A 24,245-nucleotide genomic window follows, 5' to 3' on the forward strand; every position below is an offset into this window, starting at 1 on the left:
ATGCTCTACTCTATTCCACTACAGTGGTGCCCCGCAAGACGAATGCCTCGCAAGACGAAAAACTCGCTAGACGAAAGGGTTTTCCGTTTTTTGAGTCATTCCGCAAGATGAATTTCCCTATGGGCTTGCTTTGCAAGACGAAATGTCTTGCGAGTTCTTGCGAGTTTGTTTCCTTTTTCTTAAAGCCGCTAAGCCGTTAATAGCCGCTAAGCCGCTAATAGCCGTGCTTCGAAAGACGAAAAAACCGCAAGACGAAGAGACTCGCGGAACGGATTAATTTCGTCTTGCGAGGCACCACTGTAGCTTGTTTGGGAAAAGCCTTTTCCCAAACTGGCTTGCTAACTAGTATTTACATGCTAGTTGCTGAGGAGGGATTTCCCACGTTTGGACAGAAACACTGGCTGCCAGCCTCTTAGTGCACTATTATGAAGGCTTATTTTTAAGGCTGTTCTAGAAGTTCCTTGGTATTCATGCCTCTGCCTTTCTCTCCTTGAGTTGAAATTAACACTGTAAGCTCCTCCGGGCAGGAACCTTTTCGTTAAGAACATCATGTAAACCATGTACAAATCAGTGCTGACTATGACCAGAGGTGGACATACACAATGTCTCAAAATGGCACTCCTAGACTCAAAGAGGACTTAGCGGCATCAACATTACCTTGCTACTTCATGTCATCCGGTGCCGGGAAATTACCCCTCTTATTTTTGCTTTGCTCTAGGACTTTAATATTCCCCTCTGCTTGTGTTTCTCCCACCATGTTTGTAGCATGGCACTGGTAAATGCCCTCGTCTTCTTTTGTCAGTGGGTTAATCTGGAAGGGAGACAGACACACAAAGAAGAAAAGGTGAACCGTAGCAACCAAAAGGGTTAGTTCATGTCTGTACAATTCATAGATTCAGAATTCACGGCAGCTGCCACAAGGGAAGGCTGGTGGGTTTTTCCCAGGGATATTCTGCAACACTGATGCAATAATAATGGATTTATACTGGATAGTCCACACATCATCCTGCTCTATTTGTTGTTCAGCAATGCTGCTCCACTACAACAACAACAACAACAACCTGGCTGAGTTTCCCCAGCCACGCTGGGCGGCTTCCAATCAAGTGTTAAAAAACAATAAAGCATTAAATATTAAAAACTTCCCTAAACAGGGCTGCCTTCAGATGTCTTTTAAAGAGAAGATAGCTGCTTATTTCCTTCACATCTGAAGGGAGGGCGTTCCGCAGGGCGGGTGCCACTACCGAGAAGGCCCTCTGTTTGGTTCCCTGTAACCTCACTTCTCGCAATGAGGGAATCTACTGCTGTACGGAGGGGCACCCTTGAACTATATAGTGCAATGGGAACTTACCAAAACCCAGCCTGTGCTCTCATGTTTTGAAGGACCGCCTCGGACCTGCACTGCCATGTTGACTCTGTCTCCAGGAAGTTCCTCTAAGAGCTTCACTCCCTTTGGGGACTCCGTGACCTGCAGAGTTTTAGCAAGGTGAAAACAGAGTAGACACAGGCTTTAAGCCCAAATCCGATTGTGAACCCCACCCTCCATAAAACTAAGCTTTCTCGGACATTTCCTGGGCTGGGTGCTGTTTTTGCATTTGATGTTAGAATTCCTGCTCCGTGATTGCAGTCATGGGATTGTTGTCTATCACATGACGGTGTATGTTTTGACTCCACAGAGTGGGAAGTGACAGAGAAAGGATGTTTGTGTCAATGTGTTCCGTGAAATGGGACTATTGTCCTTTGTTCTTTTTCTCTTTGCTGTCTGATGCTAGAGAGAGAGGGAGCCATGTTGCAATGCTCCGTGTGTGTTTATATGTAAATAAAGTAGATTAGCCAAAATGCTGAGTTGCTGAGGTCTGTTATGCAACTGTGCAAACTCTGCGGATCCCTAAGTGTGCCGGTGTCGGTTGGCATCGGTCGCTGTGATGTTCAGGCAGAAGCTTTTGAAGCTCCCGAACGATTGACCAGGAGGGAGAGAACATGCCAGTCGGGCATGTGTCTCTGCTAGGGTTCTACTCAAGTATAGGTTTGAACTCCTGATATTTGAATCCCCTGGTTCCTATTGCTGGTATTGTAAGCAACCTTGAGTGGTGCTGTTATACCACTCCAAGCTTGTTCGGTAGAGCAGGAGACTTAATCTCAGAGAAATGGGTCTGAGGCCCATGTTGGCTAAAAGATTCCTGCATTGCAGGTAGTTGGACTAGATGATCCTTGTGGTTCCAACTCTACAATTCTATGATTCTAAATTTGATGTAAACATCTAGGCCATCTGAACTTCTTGGTTATGAGAACAGCCTTCCTTAAGCTAGTGCCCTCCAGATGTTTTGGTAGAGGCTGATGGGAGGTGTAGTTCAAAATACCTGGAGGGCACCAGGTTGGGGGAAGTCAGTTGTAGGAAAACCAAGATCTGGAGAGGACAACAGCCTATATAAAGGTAAAGGTACCCCTGCCCGTACGGGCCAGTCTTGACAGACTCTAGGGTTGTGCGCCCATCTCACTCAACAGGCCAGGGGCCAGCGCTGTCCGGAGACACTTCCGGGTCACGTGGCCAGCGTGACAAAGCTGTATCTGGCGAGCCAGAGCCGCACCTTCCCGCTAGAAAGCGGTCCCTATTTATCTACTTGCACCCGGGGGTGCTTTCGAACTGCTAGGTTGGCAGGCGCTGGGACCGAACAACGGGAGCGCACCCCGCCACAGGGATTCGAACCGCCGACCTTTCGATCGGCAAGCCCTAGGCGCTGAGGCTTTTACCCACAGCGCCACCCGCGTCCAACAGCCTATATACCAGTTTCCAGATCACTGGCTCTACCTGAAAGTGAAGCTTCATCTTCTATAATAAATTGATTTTACAAATATAAAATTGTAACAATATAACCATCCACATTCAAAGATTCCTCCGAATATCTAGACTTCCCATCTCCCCTTCCATGGGTCCTAACCTTTTTTGCTGCATCTTTTTCAATAGTCCATATTTTATACAACTCCATTATCTCCACAGTAATTGCTACATTACAAGTGTTATTGCAATCCTGCTAATGTTTTCATCTGCTTACAGTGGTCTCCAATATAAATTACAAATTTCCCCCATTCTTTGTTAAAGTTTTGGTCTTCTTGGTTCCTGCGTTCCTTGGTTTCCGGTCAGTTTTGCCATTTCGGCATAGTCCCAACAGTTTAATTTGCCATTCTTCTCTGGTTGGGACTTTATCTTCTTTCCATCTCTGGGCTAATAACACCTGTGTGGCTGCTGTGGCATACATGAAAAGTGTTTTCCTTTCCCTTGGAATATCAGCACCTACAACTCCTAATAAAAAAGCCTCTGGTTTTTTTAAAAAATAAAAGTTAATTTGAACATTTTTTTCAACTCATTATATATCATTTCCCAAAATGACAGAAGCTTCAGCATCTAACATCAGAAACAAGGTTGGCTCAGCTCTAGATCTCTAGCCCATAAAACACTTGTCATCTTTCACATACCTTCTTCCAGGTGATGATGGGTGTTGGGACTGCTTTCACCTCACAAGACAGGTAGACTTGGGCTCCAGTTACATTGTGAATCCTCTTTGGGGGCACAACAATAGCGGGAGCTGGAAGAGCAGGGGGGAAAGACATGCATTTCAGAATGGCAGTTTCGTGGGCTTGTCATATACGCTGTCTTTTGGCATAATGAGTTTTCTATAGAATGGGAAGCTAGCTAAAAAATTGATTGGCTACACTTTTTGTTGTGCTTAAAGTATGCTAATTCTTTGTGTTAAGGCAGGGCAAATAAAATTCATCCATTGACTGTGTTTAGTTTGCTGCTGCCCTGGAAAAAAAAATCTGTCCCCCAATTTATAGCATGCCCCATTTACAAAATCTGAACGCCATAAACTGCTACTTTCATTTCATTTTGTTCATCATCCAATAAGAAGTCTAAGAACGACTGGGGGGTGGAGCTTGCATGCCTTGTGTGTGGCTAGTTAATGCAAGCTGAGGGGTTTTTTGAATGCTGGACGCCATTTTGTTGCACGTGCTGCTGCAAACTTTGCAGTGCAAAGCCAGGCCGGGGAGCCATCTTAAGTTGAGGCTGCATAGGCTTTGTGGTGCATGTGATTCAGATTCTATTCAGTTGAACCTCTGGTTACAAAGTTGGTTGGGCAGTGTTCTCGAAGCTACCTAGCATGAGTTTGACCAGACTGCAGGAGGACAAGAAGACTGGAGTGCCTGGAACAGGTGAGGCTGCAGGTCCCTTATTTTGGCTGCTGGTCCCTTATTTTCAAGGCTGCTGGTCCCTTATTTTCAAATCTGTAAGTTGACAGCTATGGGGATCACTGTCTGTGAAGCACACACAAATGTATTTTGTGTCGTGGTTGCTTTTGATCAAGGAGGTTTTGTGATACAACGGCAAAACCTTATTAACCAGAAGTAAGAAGGGGGCGAATTTGCATTGCATACCATCAGAAGCAAGTCCTCTTTCAACCTAGCTTCACTTCTATGAATATCTCTTGGGGGGCTGGGAGGGGCAGAGTTGCGTTTGTCTGCCAAGCCTGTGGCACAACAAAGGGAACGCAACGGTTCAGGTGTCTTCATTTCTCTACATTTCCCCTCGTTTTATTTCACGCAGAGTGCTTTGTTGGCGGTATCTATGGCAACATTTCAGAACAACGGCAAGCCTCCTTTGCGGGGACACCCTGGCGAAATGAAGCCAATTTTCTTCCGGCTTTTACGACGCCGAGGAAGACGCGGGCTCCCCGGATTCCCTCGGCATTAGGCCTTTCAGACGGCAATTATCTCAGGGGGAGACCTCCGAATCAGTCTCTGGAAGCACAATGCCAACCCTGCTGGAGTTCCCATCTATACGGAGCTTAGCTCTCCAGAATCGACATGGCGGCACGTCTTCCATGGGGCTGCTGCCATCGCACCTGCCACCCGCCACAGATGCTGGGGGAATAGAGGACATGGCAGAGGGTGCCTTCAGCTCAGGAAATAGGAAGGACACGGGGCTTCCTCCTCCGTTGGCACCTGTGCCTGGTTACACTGCTCTTGGGTGTGTAGGGGGAGAAAGGCAGGAGGCCATCTGTTAGGAGCTCTCCCATCTGTAAAATTACCATTGACAAATGAATATTTGTATCAATGCTACTTAACTGAGTCTGTAAGGAGATGAAGCCGCCCATACAGAATGCAGAGTAATTCCCTTTGGATCCCAGGATTAATACCTGCTGAGTCCCTTCTGTTCCAAGATTTTTGTGTGTGTGGTTTTCTTTTTCTTTTTCAGTGTGTATGTGTCTAATGGCATAATTGTTCACACCTGCTTTGAGATGCGGTTGCCCCTCCGATGTAAATGTAACATTTTGTGTACGTGTGTGAAAAACCCGCACCTGACGTACAGAGGGCATAATGGGAGCTTGTTTTATGGTTCTTCCACAGTTTACTTGTCGGCAGTTCATCGTGTAAGCCCTATCACTGCTCTTGGTTTGCTGAAAAGATCTGAAATATGCACCAAGGAGCACAATCCAAACCACCTGCACAAATGCAAATGTTTGGGCTCTGTCTAATAATACAGTGGGACCTCGGTTTTCGAACGTAATCTGTTTCAGAAAACCGTTTGACTTCCGAAACGTTCGAAAACTGAGGTGCAAAGGGTGGCCTGCAAATTCAATAGGGAAGACTGTCCTGGGGTCTTTTGATCAAGGGCAGTATATAAATCGAATTAACAACAACAACCCTGATAATGTCCCTTGATTTCTTCGGTGGAGGGAAGTTTGTATGTGTGCATGGGGGGGGGGCAGGACACCCACCTGTCTGTTGGGAAAAACTCATCCTCTGTTTGGCTCTGTCTAGCAGATTCGGAATGAAAGGTCTCAACAACAGGTTTTTGTTGTTGTCGTTTTTTACAAATTTATTTATTTACAGTGGTACCTCGGGTTAAGTACTCAATTCGTTCCAGAGGTCCGTTCTTAACCTGAAACTGTTCTTAACCTGAAGCACCACTTTAGCTAATGGAGCCTCCTGCTGCCGCCGCGCCGCCGGAGCCCGATTTCTGTTCTCATCCTGAAGCAAAGTTCTTAACCTGAAGCACTATTTCTGGGTTAGCGGAGCCTGTTACCTGAAGCGTATGTAACCTGAAGTGTATGTAACCCGAGGTACCACTGTATTTGGTTTTTCAAATTAGAAATTTACAGAGATATATCAAACATAAATCATAAAAACAAGATTCCAAGGAATCTCCTGGACTTCTATCCTCCCCTTGGTGGGTCCTATTATTAATTATTTCTTCCCGTATCTTTTATGATACTCTAAATCCTTGACCTCTTCCAGAATCAACCTTAAACTACAAGTGCTATTCCAATCCTACTAACAAATTTAACGGTTTACAATGGTCTTTAAGTTATAAATTTTTCCCATTCCTTGTTAAAATTTTGCTCTTCCTGATTTCTGACTCTTCCAGTCATTTTAGCCCTTTCAGCATAGTCCATTAACTCCATCTGCCATTCTTCTCTGGTTGGGACTTTATCTTCTTACCATCTCTGGGCCAGTAACATCCGTGCAGCTGTGGTCGCAGACATAAATAGTCTTTTCTGCTCCTTTGGGATTTTGGCACCAACAACAGTTGTTTTAAATTACTTTCTTTTGACCCCAAGTGCTCCGACAAATCTGTCGAAATCTTCACTAGAATGCACCACAACATCATCAAGTGACCTCAGTGAGCATTTCAATTTCAAATGATTTCATTAATTATACTTTTAGTTAAGTATTTTTATTTATTGACTTGATGTGGGGGGAGGGGAAAGCTGCCTCCCCCCAGCTATGCCCATGTATATGTGCTCAGAAATGTCAGAATCCTGCACGGCTGGAATGAGTCATATTCACAAGTATGTGGCCTTCAGAAAGTTGTCGAAAGGTTCCTTACTCCTAGTGGAGAAGTATACCTAGCAGTACTAGGTCTCCAGTATATATCTGGGTTTTTTATTTAAACAGAAGGTTGGGGATGAGGTACAAGTGTCGGATTTTGGGAAGCCTTTCCACATAAAAGTGATGCGCTCTCTTTCTTCAAGCGTTCTGATCCAGCCCTTTGTCTAAGCAACTTAGCTCGGCTTCTCTTTCTCAAACTGTATTGGCAACAATAGAATTGGCAACAGGATTCCAATGTGGTGTTTCTAACAAACTGTTAATAAGCAAAAGAGAGGGGGGGCGCTGGTGTGGCATTCTGGAGTGTTACTCGCGACTGCAGAGACCCAGATTGCCATGAAACTGGTCAGGGGACCTTAGGCCAGCCAGTGTCTCTGAAGTTCAGCCTGCCTCACATGGTGCAGAGAAGCAAAATGGGACAACTTACCGTATTTTTCGCTCCATAAGACGCACTTTTTCCTCTTAAAAACCAAGGGGAAATGTCTGTGTGTCTTATGGAGCGAATGTGTGGTCCCTGGGGCTGGGGGGGGAGGGGGAAACCCGGGCTTCCCCCACCAGCCCTGGGAGCAGTGGGCAGGCTGCACACAGATGCCCTGCACTCCTGAGCAGCTCTGGGATAGCCCTCGAAGCCTCCTCAGGGCAGTGGGATGAAGGCTCCCCGCTGCCCTGCAGAGGCTTCACGGGCTACCCCAGAAGCCAGAACAGCTAGAGAGAGCGCTGCGCAGTGCTCCCTCTAGCTGTTTTAGCAAAGCCTCCGCAGGGCAGTTGGGAACCTTCATCCCGCTGCCCTGCGGAGGCTTCGCGCGGCTATCCTTGGCTTTTGCGGGAGGTGAGGGGAAGGGACAGAGCGTGGCTGTGTCCCTTCCCCCACCTCCTGCAAAAGTCCCCAAGAGCTGCGCTCCCTTTAAAGAGCATGCGGCTCTTGCGGGAGGTGGGGGAAGTGACAGAGCGAGGCTCTCTCACTTCCCCCACCTCCCGCAAAAGCCCCCAAGAGCTGCACGGAGTGTGTGTGTGGCTCTTGGGGGCTTCTCCCTCCTCAGGGAAAAGCCTGCAAGTGCCGCACACACGCTCCATGTGGCTCATGAAAGGGAGCGCTGAGCAGAGCCTGGGATGCATACAGGCTCTGCTCAGCGCTCCCTTTAAATAATATTTTTTTCCTTGAATTTCCTCTCTAAAAGCTAGGTGCGCCTTATGGTCAGGTGCGCCTTATGGAGCGAAAAAATACGGTATGTCCTACACTCAAAGCTCTTTAATGAAAAGGCAGGATCTAAATATCATCCATAACAAGGCCGATTTCAGTCCTCTATATTTTAATAAGATGCTTGTGTGTGCATTTCTGCATTATTTCCAAACCAGCTGGGGACAGAACCTTTGATCCATTCTCAAACTTGACCATTACGAAGGCTTTCCCTTGTGGCTATTTTGTCCCTTTGCTCTGGCTCTGATGACTACCTCTCTCTCTCTCTCTCTCTCTCCCTCCCTCCCTCCCTCCCTCCCTCCCCACACTACAGAGTGCACTTCTGTAAGGCCATTTCTTATCAGCACAATTTCTCACCATCACATGTCAACACAATTCTTTCCAGGCGCAATCCACCCCGGCCCCACTACAAAGACCGACTGTACAAGCTTTGTGCAGGGAGCTAAGCCAAGCTGGGAGGCAGATGGAGACACCCGGGCTGTTGCTCGTCTCTTGCAGCTTATCCAAGACTCTAAGCAAGGAGGGAGGGAGTGCAAATTAGCGCACAGCACATCCTTTCCTGGAACTCCTTGATAATTACCATTTGCTGAATATGAGGAGCTGTCATATTTATTGAAACTAGTTAAGGCTCCTGCAGACAATCTGTTTATTTAGCATCCATCCATCTTTGCTTGCACAAAGTGCATGTGGTGGTCAGACTAGGTCTGGTCTTTATCAAGCATTTGTTCTGAGTGGGTATAGCATAATGAGCATTCATCCCAATTTGCTTGTGGGGTGTTTCCATGTCTTCCTAGCGCACCACATACAAGGCTCCATCCAACTGTCTTGGGACGCTACTCCAGATTTGTGTAGGGTTTACTCGTTTGCCTTTTCTTCTCCTGAAGACATCCCACAAGGCAGAAGTTTAGGATCAGAGTTTTCCTTCTAGATCGGCTGCTTGTGAGAATGTTGAGGATAGTAGGAGAGGATGTATTGATTCAATATTATCCTTCCTCACTCATGCTAGTGAGCCAGTAGCAGAGCACATTCCCTTGTACATTGCGGGAAACTAGTTGATGCATTCGTTAGATCCATATAAGTTGAGCAATCCAGTCTGGCTTGTCCAGATAGGATTGTTCCTTGTAAATTCCCCTTCAGTTCCCTCTTAAAAACAATAATGATACAACAGTCTTCTTTTAAATGTACAGTGGTACCTCGGGTTAAGTACTTAATTCGTTCTGGAGGTCCGTTCTTAACATGAAATTGTTCTTAACTTGAAGCACCACTTTAGCTAATGGGACCTCCTGCTGCTGTCACGCGCCGGAGCATGATTTCTGTTCTTATCCTGAAGCAAAGTTCTTAACCTGAAGCACTATTTCTGGGTTAGCAGAGTGTGTAACCTGAAGCGTATGTAACCTGAAGCGTATGTAACCTGAAGCGTATGTAACCCGAGGTACCACTGTAATGGTGAAGTTTACTTATGTTCAGTTCACAGTACAGTGGTACCTCGGGTTACCTACGCTTCAGGTTACAGACTCCACTAACCCAGAAATATTATCTCGGGTTAAGAACTTTGCTTCAGGATGAGAACAGAAATCGTGCGGCGGTGGTGCGGCAGCAGCAGTGGGAGGCCCCATTAGCTAAAGTGGCGCTTCAGGTTAAGAACAGTTTCAAGTTAAGAACGGACCTCCGGAACGAATTAAGTACGTAACCAGAGGTACCACTGTATGGTCCTGAAGGCAGCCTTTAGTTTGTAGTTACAGTTACAGAGAGAAGTGTGGGTTCATCCTCTGTGAGGGATGAGCCCATGTGCTGCTGGCTGAGAGCTAACAGAGAGGAAGATGGCAAAAGAGCAGCAGCAAAAGAGGAAGATAGCTGCGTGACTAGTTCCTTTATAGGGTCTGCTAGGGTCATGCCCATCTACCTGGTCACATCTACCTGCTCTAGGGCAGGTATGACTGGAAGTCCTCCCGGTCTGGAGCAACATTCCCCTGTGTGTCCGCTCTAGGAAACAGGAAACGTTGTATTTGACTGCTACAGTGAAGATACATCCCACACTGCCTTCCCAGGTTGACGAGATCCATCTGCCCCTCACTTCCCTTTGTAGCACGTGCAGGAACCACCTTCTTGACTGTTGGACCCATTATTGGTCTCACCTGCTCAATCCATGGGACCCTGTCTTTGCATGCAAGGGAAGTCCCTAACTCACTGAGGGTTTGAGACCCATCGGCTACCTTCATCTGGTTTAGCCGTCTAGTGAAAGCCATTTCCAGGGGTCTATGGGGATCGCCATCATGCTCCTTCAGGGGTAGCTTGTCCACCTTTGGTCCCCAACCTGCACTCAGCTCTCACCTGTGGCTCCTGGAAGCTGTCAGCATGAGATTACCTAAGGAGGTGCTAAGAGGCATGGGGAAGGCATGGCAGCAATGAAGGTGTAAACGACTCTCAGACTTTGAAAAGTTGGTTCCACTGGTCCAAGTTCATCAGTTTTGTTTTATTGAACTAAGTTGTTTTAATTGGAGTTTGAATTCTTTGTTAGTACAGTGGTACCTTGGTTTTTGAACGTCTCGGAAGTCAAACGTTTTGGCTTTCAAACGCCGAAAACCCGGAAGTAGATGCTCTGGTTTTTGAATGCTTTTCAGAAGCTGAACATGCTACATGGCTTCCATATTGAGTTTTCTGGACGTAAATGCTTCCGGAGATGCATGCTTCAGTCTTCGAATGTTTCATAAGTCGAACAAACTTCTGGAATAGATAATGTTCGAAAACCGAGGTGCCACTGTATTTTGACTTTGATTGTTATTATCTTCATTAGTGGGTCATGCAAATGTCTATTCTGAGTAATGCTATATATAGAGAAAGGGTGCTGGGCCTGAGTTTATGGAACCAAGGGAGCAGTGCCCTAAAAAGCTTTAGGAATCACTGTCCCAAATGTGGGCACTCTAAGTTCTATGAAAATGACCTACATGTTTTTTTGGGAGGTGAATACAGCTGCAAAATTACATCCCCCCACACAACCAAAATAAATAAAGGGTAACTCTTCTATTCATTACCACCAGAATCTCTTTTTCATTTGGGAGTGGGGAGAGAAAGAAGAGAGACAGGACATTTCTGAACGTCGTATTTCTACTTGCACTGTTGCAAAGCCATAGCCGACATCAGTTCAAGGTTAAGCTCAAGGTTAAGCCAGGCACCTGTCAATCAAGCTCCTTGTGCAACTATCACATAGAAGAAATCTCTTCTGCCCCCCCCTCCCCACTTGCACCTTTTCCCTCCAACTGGAGGAGAGAGGGAAGCAAGATGCAGATGGGAACGTCTTCAAATCCTCCGACTGGCTGATCAGGTATGATGTGCGTAGGAGAGATAAGCCGGCCCAGATGGCAAAATGCACCTGGTTGGTTTTTTTAAAAATATCCTCTATGTTATGGTACCGGCAGGTTTCACTCTGTCTTTAATCTTTAGTACATCCAAGGTCACAAGGTTTTAAAAAAAGAGTCAAGTGAGAGTTGGTGGTTAATACTTGATGGCATCTGCAGATGGTGACAGCAGCCACGAAATTAAAAGACGCCTGCTTCTTGGGAGAAAAGCAATGACAAACCTAGACAGCATCTTAATAAGCAGAGACATCACCTTGCCAACAAAGGTCCGTATAGTAAAAGCCATGGTTTTCCCAGTAGTGATGTATGGAAGTGAGAGCTGGACCATAAAGAAGGCTGATCGCCGAAGAATTGATGCTTTTGAATTATGGTGCTGGAGGAGACTCTTGAGAGTCCCATGGACTGCAAGAAGATCAAACCTCTCCATTCTGAAGGAAATCAGCCCTGAGTGCTCACTGGAAGGACAGATCCTGAAGCTGAGGCTCCAGTACTTTGGCCACCTCATGAGAAGAGAAGACTCCCTGGAAAAGACCCTGATGTTGGGAAAGATGGAGGGCACAAGGAGAAGGGGACGACAGAGGACGAGATGGTTGGACAGTGTTCTCGAAGCTACCAGCATGAGTTTGACCAAACTGCGGGAGGCAGTGGAAGACAGGAATGCCTGGCGTGCTCTGGTCCAGGGACACACACACACACACACACACACACACACACACACACACAAAACAGATCCCTTTCCTGAAGGCTTTCTCTCTCAATAAAACTACCTGTCTGAAACTACTTTCCCCACCTGCCCTGTTCACATGCAGAACTGCAGCCTAATGAATTTCATCGTCACTTACGCTTGTGTGTATTTGGTGCTGAAATATTCTTTATTCATAACAAAGGAAAGAACATTTGGTGGTTAGCAGATGGTATGCAACAGAGCTTCAGATTTCTAAAAGACCCCCAAATAGGCTTCATGATAATTGCACGGGTTTCCCCCCTTAAACTAATAATACCCTCTCCCTTATAATGCAAACTCCTGAAAGAAGCATCTGCAATTTGAGGCTTTTAGGCTGCAAATCTAAGCAAAGGATCAGCTCTCGTTTCTCCTCTGAAGCAACTCAGGTGGTGATGCCGCATTTGTGTCACCCTAGTTCCTGTCATCTTAAGCCATTTCTGAGATCATTAAAGTGTCAATCTCCATGCATCTAGAATATTCCGGTCCCCCAAGCCTCTTGAACCTTAACTCTTCCCTTCCCTGGAATCTGACGGTTTAGCGCCACCATGGATGCAAATTCAACGACACTCAGCTGGTGTTCCACCCGCTAATTAGCTGTCCTATACATCACATGCAGATTGGGCTCTTTGCGTCTAAGTGACAAAAAGCTTGATGTTAAAACTATGACATATCCTTGATTATAACCATAAAGAAGTACAACCGTAAAACCAGGGCTCTGAGCAGGTAATGTTGCACAGGGAATTACAAAAAGCAAAGCTGATCTGAGATGAGAAGCAGCAGCCCCAGTTATCACGAGAAAATTATTGCTGTATTGTTATAGATTTAAGGGGGAGACCCCCCCCCAAACCCTAGAAAATAATAAATGCTAGGATTTTGATTGTTTGGGACATGAAGGGAGAATGCAAGCTGCAGGGGAATTCCAGTGGCTAAGCTAAGGAACAATAAAGGTAAAGGACCCCTGGACGGTTAAGTCCAGTCAAAGGCGACTATGGGGTTGCAGTGCTCATCTTGCTTTCAGGCTGAAGGAGCCGGCGTTTGTCCACAGACAGCTTTCCGGGTCATGTGGCCAGCATGACTAAACCGCTTCTGGTGCAGCAGAGCACCGTGACGGAAACCAGAGCGCATGGAAACACTGTTTGCCTCCCTGCCGCAGAGGTACCTATTTATCTACTTGCACTGGCATGCTTTAGAACTGCTAAGTTGGCAGGAGCTGGGACAGAGCAATGGGAGCTCACACGGTTGCAGGGATTTGAATCGCTGACCTTCTGATTGGCAAGCCCAAGAGGCTCCATGGTTTAGACCACAGTGCCACCCGTGTCCATTTTAAGGAACAATAGAGAGCAATTGAGGGACATTAACAGTACAAGAGAACTCCTTTCCCCTTGCCCTGAGTTGTGAAACAGAGACTGGGGATTTGGAAGGTTGCCAGAGTAAATGCTCTGGGAGCAAGGGTGGCTGGGAAGAAGAAGGAGAAAGAAGAGCTGAGATCCATCTTGGAGAGGCTGGCTGCAGGGCTGGCTGTAGAGAAGGACTGCACTTCTGTGGGGTACAAGCCCCTCTTGAAAGGTCTGTGCTGTCAGATCTGGACTCTTTCCATGCAGACTGAAGGTGCAAATAGGTGAATAAACCATACAGTGGTACCTCGGGTTGGTAATTCGTTCCAGAGGTCTGTTCTTAACCTGAAACTGTTCTTAACCTGAAGCACCACTTTATCTAATGGGGCCTCCTGCTGCCGCCGCACCGCCGGAGCACGATTTCTGTTCTCATCCTGAAGCAAAGTTCTTAACCTGAAGCACTATTTCTGGGTTAGCAGAGTCTGTAACCTGAAGCGTATGTAACCTGAAGCGTATGTAACCCGAGGTACCACTGTATTTCTTAAAGCCACGGCAGTCTCCACCATGTCTTCCATTCTCTAAAGACCCCGTGTGTGCATTTGGGATGCCATGGACTCTTGCGTTTGGCAGAGAGAGGGGCAGGCAGCCGAGTTTTGTAACCATATGTTTTCTGGAAAGGGAAAAGAGTCTACTGGATCAGGCCCGTCCAGACCAGCCTCCGGTGGCCCATGTCGATGGGATGCCAGGATGTAGGACCTGGTTGCAACAGCGCTCTCCTCATTTGTGATTCCCAGCAGTTGGTTTTCAAGCAGCCAATGACCATCTTGCCCTCTTTTCCACCACACAGTGCAGCCTCTCTCTCGTGATCAGTCGGATTTGCCCCGAGTTGAACTGCATCTGTGTGCTGTGCAGGTGGGATCGTCTTAATAGATGGTCCTGGTTGTGGGCAGGCCCTCAACCCGTCCCCCCCCCTCCAGCGTGGGTGGAGCCACCACCCTCATGCCAGGGTGGCACCATGATCACCCAGGGCTATTGCTCAATCAATTTGAATGGGTGATTGCGGGGGAATGTATAAAAGCGGTAGCGCGACGTGTGCCAAGCACCTGTTTCACGCTGCCGAACATCTGCCCACCCTCCTTTTAATTTAAGTGTCCTTTGGCCTTGCTTTGGACTTTGGTTGGCTGCCCGTATTGGGTCGGGGACCGGGTAGGTCCATTTGACGAATTGGCACGGGCCACTTGGTTTTTGCCTACCTCTTAGCAATCGTCACAACTTTGTAAGGTTTGGCGGTTAGGCATTGGCTTATTGTTGAGTGGGGGAGGGGAGGTCGGCCATTGCCTGCCCCCCAATTGTTCAAGGGTATTCCGTTAAAGGAATCCGGGGCCTGGATCCTGTCCGAAGTCCGCTTGAGGAGCTAGGGCCAGGCCAGGCCTCTGGGGACACCAGGGGAGATGCAGGCGGGTTCTCCCGAAGCAGTTTCCCTTTGGGTGGTTTACCCTTACAGATGTCCTGCAAAGGGGGCAGGAGTCAGATGTAGTCTTTTGCGTGGGTGGCGCTGTGGGTTAAACCACAGAGCCTAGGGCTTACCGATAAGAAGGTTGGCAGTTCGAATTCCCACAATGGGGTGAGCTCCCGTTGCTTGGTCCCAGCTCCTGCCAACCTAGCAGTTCGAAAGCACACCAGTGCAAGTAGATAAATAGGGAAGGTAAACGAAGTTTCCGTGTGCTGCTCTGGTTCGCCAGAAGAGGCTTAGTCATGCTGTCCACATGACCCGGAAGCTGTACGCTGGCTCCCTCGGCCAATAAAGCGAGATGAGCGCCGCAACCCCAGAGTCAGTCACGACTGGACCTAATGGTCAGGGGTCCCCTTTACCTTTTAAGCCAATACCGCTCTCATTTTCTGTAATCAATAAAGCTGTGGCCAAAAAAATTGCCTAATAACCTCAAACAAAAATCCTCTCTGTGAATTGATTTATGCTAATGGGGGGTTGGGCTTGAGGATCTTGTCACGCAGAATGGCGAGACGCTCATTTCTTCAGCCTTGGTGCTGAGATTCAGGCAACGGGTGTAACACCCCCCCGCAAGCTTTTCCCAGTCTCGATGCTGAAATTCTGGGGCTCTGGCCTCAGCCTTGTGTCACTGCGGTAAGTGTCCTTCCGTGAATGTGGAAAGTGAGAGGTGATCATTAGCAAGGCTGGGATCAAAGCTGCCACTCAAAGAATAAGAAGGGGCCAGGGATCCCCTGTAATCTCAATTGACGTCTCCCCACCCCCTTGATTTTCTGAGCAGCCTTCCCTCCTGGCTGTCTTCCTGAGAGGTAGTCCTACCCCTTTAATGATGATAAATATTATTTGTGTCACTATTCCTTGGCGCGTGCTGTGCAAACGATAAGATAAAGGAGATAGTAGTACCCTTGCCTCAGGCTTACAGTGGAAAAAGATTTGCATTTTTCTACATTTCATATATGGGACGCGGGTGGTGCTGTGGGTTAAAGCCTCAGCGCCTAGGACTTGCCGATCGAAAGGTCGGCGGTTCGAATCCCCGCGGCGGGGTGCGCTCCCGTCGCTCGGTCCCAGCGCCTGCCAACCTAGCAGTTCGAAAGCACCCCCGGGTGCAAGTAGATAAATAGGGACCGCTTACTAGCGGGAAGGTAAACGGTGTTCCGTGTGCTGCGCTGGCTCACCAGATGCAGCTTTGTCACGCTGGCCACGTGACCCGGAAGTGTCTGCAGACAGCGCTGGCCCCCGGCCTATAGAGTGAGATGGGCGCACAACCCTAGAGTCTGGCAAGACTGGCCCGTACGGGCAGGGGTACCTTTACCTTTACCTTTTTACATTTCATAGAATCACAGAGTTGTAGAGCTGTAAGGGACTCTGAGGGTTGAGTCCAACCATACCTTAGGGCTGGGCAATACATCAATATATCGGCCAAAACTGGTTTGAAGTCCATATTGTGATATCGTTTTCATAATTTTTGACCTGGCAATATATTGTGAACTATGGTGTGTGTGTGTGTGTGTGTTATGCAAAAATCACAGTGCGGGGGGAAACGTAAAGCCATATTGGGAAATGATGCATAATGAATTGAAAAAAATGTTTAAAAGTACTCCCCCTCCTCACAACACCAGAGTCCTTTCTTTTGGGGATAATTCAGACTGCAATTCCCAGGTGTCAAAAAAAGGTTATTTATGTATGCCATTACTGCAGCCCGTGTTTTGTTAATCCCAAAATGAAAAATGAGTGAGGTCCCATGCAAAGAAGAATGGCAACTTAAGTTGACAGAATATGTGGCAGCTTGCAGACTTAACATATAGAATAAGGGAACAAGAAGAACATACGTTTAGAGAAGACTGGAAAACGTTTATTGAATATATGAGAAATAATTATGTGCAGCTGAAAACACTGGCAGCATTAAGATAAATTCAACAGTGTAAATAAGTTTTGATGGATGCAATAATGGAATACTGAATGGTATAGTTTTTGTAAAATATGCAGGGATTTATGATATGTAAAATGAACCATGGAAAGAGAAGAAGGGAAGTCATAGATATCCTAAGGATGTAAAAATGAGTACTTTAAATTGGATCCCTTCCAGTCGGGATTCAGGCCTCATCATGGGACTGAAACTGCCTTGGTCGCACTGGTTGATGATCTCCGGCGGGCTAGGGACAAAGGTGAGAGCTGTTTCCTAGTTCTGCTGGATCTCTCAGCGGCGTTTGATACCATCGACCATAACATCCTTCTGGACCGTCTTGAGGGGCTGGGAGCTGGGGGCACTGTCATACAGTGGTTCCGCTCCTTCCTCCTGGGCCGTGTTCAGAAAGTGGTGGTGGGGGATGAGTGTTCAGACCCCTGGGCTCTCACTTGTGGGGTGCCTCAGGGTTCTGTCCTCTCCCCCATGCTTTTCAACATTTACATGCAGCCGCTGGGAGAGATCATCAGAAGGTTTGGGCTGGGTGTTCATCAGTATGCGGATGATACCCAGCTCTACCTCTCTTTTAAATCGAACCAGTGAAGGCGGTGAAGGTCCTGTGTGAGTGTCTGGAGGCGGTTGGAGGATGGATGGCGGCTAACAGATTGAGGTTGAATCCTGACAAGACAGAAGGAGGCGGGCAGGTGTGGAGGATTCCCTGGTCCTGAATGGGGTAACTGTGCCCCTGAAGGACCAGGTGCGCAGCCTGGGAGTCATTTTGGACTCACAGCTGTCCATGGAGGCACAGGTCAAATCTGTGTCCAGGGCAGCTGTTTACCAGCTCCATCTGGTACGTAGGCTGAGACCCTATCTGCCTGCGGACTGTCTCGCCAGAGTGGTGCATGCTCTGGTTATCTCCCGCTTGGACTACTGCAATGCACTCTACGTGGGGCTACCTTTGAAGGTGACTTGGAAACTACAACTAATCCAGAATGCGGCAGGTAGACTGGTGACTGGGGGCGGCCGCCGAGACCATATAACACCGGTCTTGAAAGACCTACATTGGCTCCCAGTACGTTTCCGAGCACAATTCAAAGTGTTGGTGCTGACCTTTAAAGCCCTAAACGGCCTCGGTCCAGTATACCTGAAGGAGCGTCTCCTCCCCCATCGTTCTGCCCGGACGCTGAGGTCCAGCGCCGAGGGCCTTCTGGCGGTGCCCTCATTGCGAGAAGCAAAGCTACAGGGAACCAGGCAGAGGGCCTTCTCGGTAGTGGCGCCCGCCCTGTGGAACGCCCTTCCAGCAGATGTCAAAGCGATAAACAACTACCTGACATTCAGAAGACATCTTAAGGCAGCCCTGTTCAGGGAAGTTTTTAACGTGTGATATTTTACTGTATTTTTGGTTTCTATGGAAGCCGCCCAGATAATAAATTATTATTATTATATTATTATAAAACAGAAAATTTAATAAAAATTATAAAAAAGAAAGAAAAAACGTGAAGCCAGCCAATGCCTCTACATGGCTCCGTCCTTATTTCAGACACCGTGATGTATTGTGATATTTAGCAGGTGATATATCATGATGTTGAAAACCAGATATCGCCCAGCCTTACCGCACCTTGAATGTCGATGGGACCAAAAGAAGGAGTTCACCTCAGGATCTTAGCGCCTGGGCAATTTCATAAAGGGAGATAATGATCTTTCAGGTAGTCAGTTGCTGTGATTGGCCATGCTAAGGGAATAAGAACTGTTTGCAAAACCCACCTAATCGTTTTGAAAAAATACAGCCCCTTGAGATATTTTCTTCCCTTTGTTTTCTGGGACTCCACTTGTGCCCTTGCACTAAGTGTCTACGCCCTGTCTTATAAGCCTTATACCTGATTCCAGCAAGAGAATGCTAATGGGCTGTCGTACTTCAAACAAGAAATTGCTGAATGCACCTCGTGGCAAGACTCTGAAACCTTTTCTCAGGCACGAAGGCTTCCCCCTCCTTTTGTCTCTTGCAGAATGGTTGTCTCAGCCACTTCATATAGTTGCTTGGTAACATGCCACCAAACAGGATTCACTTGTTTAATCACTCCCCATCTTTTAATTCATGCTGCACTTTTGCTGTGACAAACATGAGCTGGAAAGTCTTCATTATTTACAGAGGTTACTGTTGCAGCGTCAAGCTTTCAATGGGTTGCATTCAAAAAGGTTTGCTTTATTTCGCTTAGTCTGCTGAACCTCTGAGGTTGCCAAACTGAAGAGCATGAAATGTAAATTCAATCTGATACAATACATTGCAATTATCTTCTTCTGTATCTTATGTCTACCTTCCAGGCGACTTTTGGAATTGTGACAATAGCCATCTGAACAATTTTTTAAAAAAATGATACAAGGGTTTTTTTTGTGGGGGGAAGAGCGGAATTGGAGCCAGAGGCCAATATATATTGTCCTTTACCATTTTATTCAACTTACTGAAAGTTTTCAAAGAAAATCCACGTTTTACAACATTTTGGGCCATCTTTTGCTGTTTGATGCTACTTATTCATCATCCAGAGTTGTGGATTAAGAATAGCAACATTAATGGCTCGTGATGAAATAACCTAAAAATGCATTGATTTGAATGTAAAAAAAGGTAAAAAGGTAAAGGACCCCTGGACAGTTAAGTCCAGTCAAAGGCGACTATGGGGTTGTAGCACTCATCTCACTTTCAGGCCGAGGGAGCCGGCGTTTGTCCACAGACAGCTTTCTGGGTCATGTGGCCAGCATGATTAAACTGTTTCTGGTGCAACGGAACACAGTGATGGAAACCAGAGCACACGGAACACCATTTACCTTCCCACTGCAATGATACCTATTTATCTACTTGCACTGGTGTGCTTTCAAACTGATAGGTTGGCAGGAGCTGGGACAGAGCAATGGGAGTTCACCCCATTGTGGGGATTGGAACCACCAACCATGTGATCGGCAAGCCCAAGAGGCTCAGTGGTTTAGACCACAGTGCCGCCCGCTTTAGCTTAGAGACCAATACATTTGGTGGTTAGTTTCACAAGAATTTCATTTGCATTATTGGTGATGTCCTTTGCTCTCCAGCCCACTTTTAGAAACAAGAATCAATACAGTACCTGGATGGAAGATTTGCACATTTATAGATCTGTTGTAAGATGTCTTGAAAGTCAGTTGGGCTAAGAAATTGGATAAAATATAGATTAAGCTAACTAAATGTCACTGTCCCAAGTGGCAGTTTCATAATGAAGCAACTATAAAGGAGAATTTCCAGTGTGGAAATCTTGAGAGAAGGCGAGGGGAAGAGACCAAGAGATGCTTGCAGAAAGCCTGCTTATTGTGCATCTGTTCTGATTTGTTTTTAGGGAGATTAAACAAGCACTGTCTATTTCAGGCATAGGCGTACTCCGGCCCTCCAGATGTTTGGGACTACAATTCCCATCATCCCTAGCTAACAAGACCAGTGGTCAGGGATGATGGGAATTGTAGTCTCAAACATCTGGAGGGCCAGAGTTTGCCTATGCCTGGTCTATCTTAATGATCATTCTTTCTGTTTTCTTCATGGGGAGGTTAAATGAGCATCTGCTTTGCATGCAGAACACCCCAGGTTTTAGCATCTCCAGTTAGGGCTAGGAGAGACTGAGAACCTTTCTGAAAGCCCAAAGAGCCACTGCTAGGAGACTGAGCTAGATTCATTCTCAGTTCATTCATTCATTCAGCTTATTGTGCTAGCCAGAGGCCATGACAATTATGATGTACTTAAACACAAACACGGTAATAGCACAATGGGTGTTGGGGGAGGGGTAGTACTTCTGGCGGGGGACAAGTCATGCTCCTTCTGGGGTAGCTTGTCCACCTTTGGTCTCCACATTGTACTCAGTTCCTGGAAGATGTCAGCAGCCACACCCTGGGAACAGATTCGGCTGGCTGACTAAACCAGGTGAGGGATGCCAATGGGTGTCAAACCCTTGGGGAGTTACGGACTTGGGAGAGCCAGTGTGGTGTAGTGGTTAAGAGCGGTAGACTCGTAATCTGGTGAATTGGGTTCGCTTCCCCGCTCCTCCACATGCAGCTGCTGGGTGACCTTGGGCTAGTCACACTTCTTTGAAGTTTCTCAGCCCCACTCACCTCACAGAGTGTTTGTTGTGGGGGAGGAAGGGAAAGGAGAATGTTAGCCACTTTGAGACTCCTTTGTTGTTGTTGTTGTTGTTTAGCCGTGTCCAACTCTTTGTGACCCCATGGACCAGAGCACGCCAGGCACTCCTGTCTTCCACTGCCTCCTGCAGTTTGATCAAACTCATGTTCGTAGCTTCGAGAACACTGTCCAACCATCTTGTCCTTTGTTGTCCCCTTCTCCTTGTGCCCTCCATCTTTCCCAACATCAGGGTCTTTTCCAGGGAGTCTTCTCTTCTCATGAGGTGGCCAAAGTATTGGAGCCTCAGCTTCAGGATCTGTCCTTCCAGTGAGCACTCAGGGCTGATTTCCTTAAGAATGGATGTGTTTGATCTTCTTGCAGTCCACGGTACTCTCAAGAGTCTCCTCCAACACCATAATTCAAAAGCATCAATTCTTCGGTGATCAGCCTTCTTTATGGTCCAGCTCTTGCTTCCATACATATGAGAGCTGGAAGTCAGAGCTGGAAGTGGGACTCCTTTGGGTAGTGATAAAGCGGGATATCAAATCCAAACTCTTCTCTTCTTCCCTGCATGCGAAGACAGGCTCCAGCAGACTGAGTGGATGAGACCAATAGTCATAGTCAAGTCAGTTTATTGGGTTTTAGCAGACGGCCAATAGTGGGTCCAACAGTCAAGAAGGTGATTTCTGCACTTGCTGTTGAGGGAAATGAGGGGCAGGTGGGGCTTGTCAACCTCTGACGGTAGCCTACCTAGGAGAAGGAAAACTCTGATCCTAAACTTCCATTGCCTTGTGGGATTTCTTTGGGAGAAAGAAAGGCTAAGGAGTCTTCTTCTTCTTCTTTGGCGATCACTCGTAGCCGAGTAAGATTGTCTTCCATAAACACCGTCTTCACAGTGAGTCCGTAAGTGACTGTGGAGGCCATTTCTGGATCCACACTTCCTTCCAACATAGGTTTCTGGGTGGGAGTTGATGATGGTGAGGGTTTGCCAAGTGTGCCTTCCTCTTAGTGCGATTATCCCTTTCGTCCTGAGTTCGAGCGCCTTCAAAACCCATGACACCTTTGGTGAAAGGCTAAGGAGTAAACCCTTCACAAATCCAGAGTGAAGTCCCTCAGCCAGGCAAATCTACTAAAGGAGTGTGTGACGCAAGGCTGGGGGACAGTGTGATTCAGGAGAGGCTGGGCCCTGAGAAGAGTCTCTAGGGCCAGATAGAGTCTTGGAGGATCACACTTGGTCCCCCAGGGCCTGAGGTTCCTCAGAACAAGCGGATCTTGCAACAAAGTCCTGCGGTGTGGAATGTCGGTGCGTTGGAGCGCCAGCCAGCCACTCCCCTTCCCAGAATACTCATTCTGCTTCTCTTCCACTGCAGTTCTCAATTGTTGCCTCTCAACAGCATTCTGCAACAAGGGAGCATGTCCAGTCCTCGCTGGGCTCTTTTAGGGGTCAACCTCTCTTTATTTTCTTTTAATACACTGCTGCAAACCTTGCAGTTCCCTTAAGTCTGTTGGTATCTCCATCTTGAGTGCGGATGGCTACATACGCTTTTCCCACTTTGAGACTGGGCTGGCTATTCATAGAGATATCTCTCTATATAAATATTCACACATTTAGCATCACTCATATTTTTGGCCTCACCAGATGGGTTTTACTAAATGGAAAAGATTATCTTACACTGGAATGTGATCTCACTTGTCAAGGACCTCCTCCTTCTCTCTCCCCCCCTCTTCTCTGCCACCTCCTCTCCCTCATTTTTCTTTCTTTTGGGGTGCTTCAAGACTGTAGCTCTTTTCAGCTTGGATTCAGTCACATGCCAGCAAATTCAGGTTGTGCTGTTATAGTTGACGGGTGGTCTTGCACAGCAAACCAACTTCTTCCAAAGATCTGGTTTTTTTGCAATACGGAAAAGGCAGGGCAAATGCCCTGGAAAGTGTGGGGCAACTTCTTCTTCTTTGTCAATCACTCATCGCTGAGTAAGATTGTCTTCCATGAACATGGTCTTAACAGGGAGTCCGTAAGTGAGTGTGGAGGCCAGTTCTGGATCTGCACGTCCTTCCACAGTGGGGACACAGGTTTCCAGGTGGGAGTTGATCACAATCAGGGCTTGCCAAGCATGCCTCCCTCTTAGCACGTTTCTCCCTTTCGTCCTGAGTTTGAGCGTCTTCAAAGCCTATGACATCTTTGGTAAAGGCTGTTCTCCAACTGGAGCACTCACAGGCCAGTGTTTCCCAGTTGTCAGTGTTTATACTACATTTTAAAAGATTTACCTTGAGAGAGTCTTTAAACCTCATTTGTTAACCACCAGCATTACACTTTCCATTCTTAAGTTCCATTTTTAAGTTTGGGCAACACTTACTTTGACACAGCGTCCCAGGGAGATAGGGGGCTGCTTTTTCCTGAGTCACATTGTTGGTCCAACTAGGTCATAGTTGGGTTTTAGCTAATGTTCCTTCTGATTTTTCTTCTTTAATTATTATTGATTTTCAGGACAGGGCAGGCGCCGTAACCAAAGATTGAGCGAGAGCGTCTTTACATTGGCTCATGGAACTAGATGGGGACTCGCTGTCGAAGACAGCATCTCCATATTGATGTTTTTATTATGCTTTCATTGCTAATCACTTTGAGGTGTATCATGGGAAGTCAATTCATAAATGAAATGAAAGGAATGAACAAATTAAGAATATCTCCTTCTCTTGGGAGCATATGGTGCAATGTTATCACATTCCAAGTTTTGCCTAACATATAACTGCTCCACTCGGTCTGTAGAGGAGGAAGAAGATATATTACCTATTTTGTTTAGTTCAGTGTTTTCAGTTGTTGTTGTTGTTTAGTCGTGTCCGACTCTTTGTGACCCCATGGACCCGAGCACGCCAGGCACTCCTGTCTTCCACCGCCTCCTGCAGTTTGGTCAAACTCATGTTGGTAGCTTCGAGAACACTGTCCAACCATCTCGTCCTCTGTCGTCCCCTTCTCCGTGTGCCCTCAATCTTTCCCAACATCAGGGTCTTTTCCAGGGAGTCTTCTCTTCTCATGAGGTGGCCAAAGTATTGGAGCCTCAGCTTCAGGATCTGTCCTTCCAGTGAGCACTCAGGGCTGATTTCCTTAAGAATGGATCGGTTTGATCTTCTTGCAGTCCATGGGACTCTCAAGAGTCTCCTCCAGCACCATAATTCAAAAGCATCAATTCTTCAGCGATCAACCTTCTTTATGGTCCAGC

At 47.0% G+C, this 24,245-nt stretch overlaps 1 protein-coding gene across 2 annotated transcripts in view; it reads right to left on the reverse strand.

Moving 5' to 3' along the window:
* IGFBPL1 (insulin like growth factor binding protein like 1) overlaps positions 1 to 24,245 on the reverse strand; it is a 37,707-nt gene that overhangs the window by 1,476 nt on the left and 11,986 nt on the right. The window contains exons 2-5 of one of the 2 annotated variants that reach the window (XM_077920990.1): positions 20,015 to 20,074; positions 3,472 to 3,581; positions 1,349 to 1,465; positions 658 to 811 (exon numbers count right to left, since the gene is read on the reverse strand). In XM_077920990.1, coding sequence (XP_077777116.1) covers positions 662 to 811; positions 1,349 to 1,465; positions 3,472 to 3,581; positions 20,015 to 20,074 — 437 coding nt within the window. In that variant the 3' untranslated portion in view covers positions 658 to 661. The remainder of the gene's footprint in view (positions 1 to 657; positions 812 to 1,348; positions 1,466 to 3,471; positions 3,582 to 20,014; positions 20,075 to 24,245) is intronic. The other variant, XM_028712691.2, reaches the window with a different exon arrangement.

Source organism: Podarcis muralis, chromosome 17 (genome assembly GCF_964188315.1).
Source record: "Podarcis muralis chromosome 17, rPodMur119.hap1.1, whole genome shotgun sequence".
NCBI lineage: Eukaryota > Metazoa > Chordata > Lepidosauria > Squamata > Lacertidae > Podarcis > Podarcis muralis.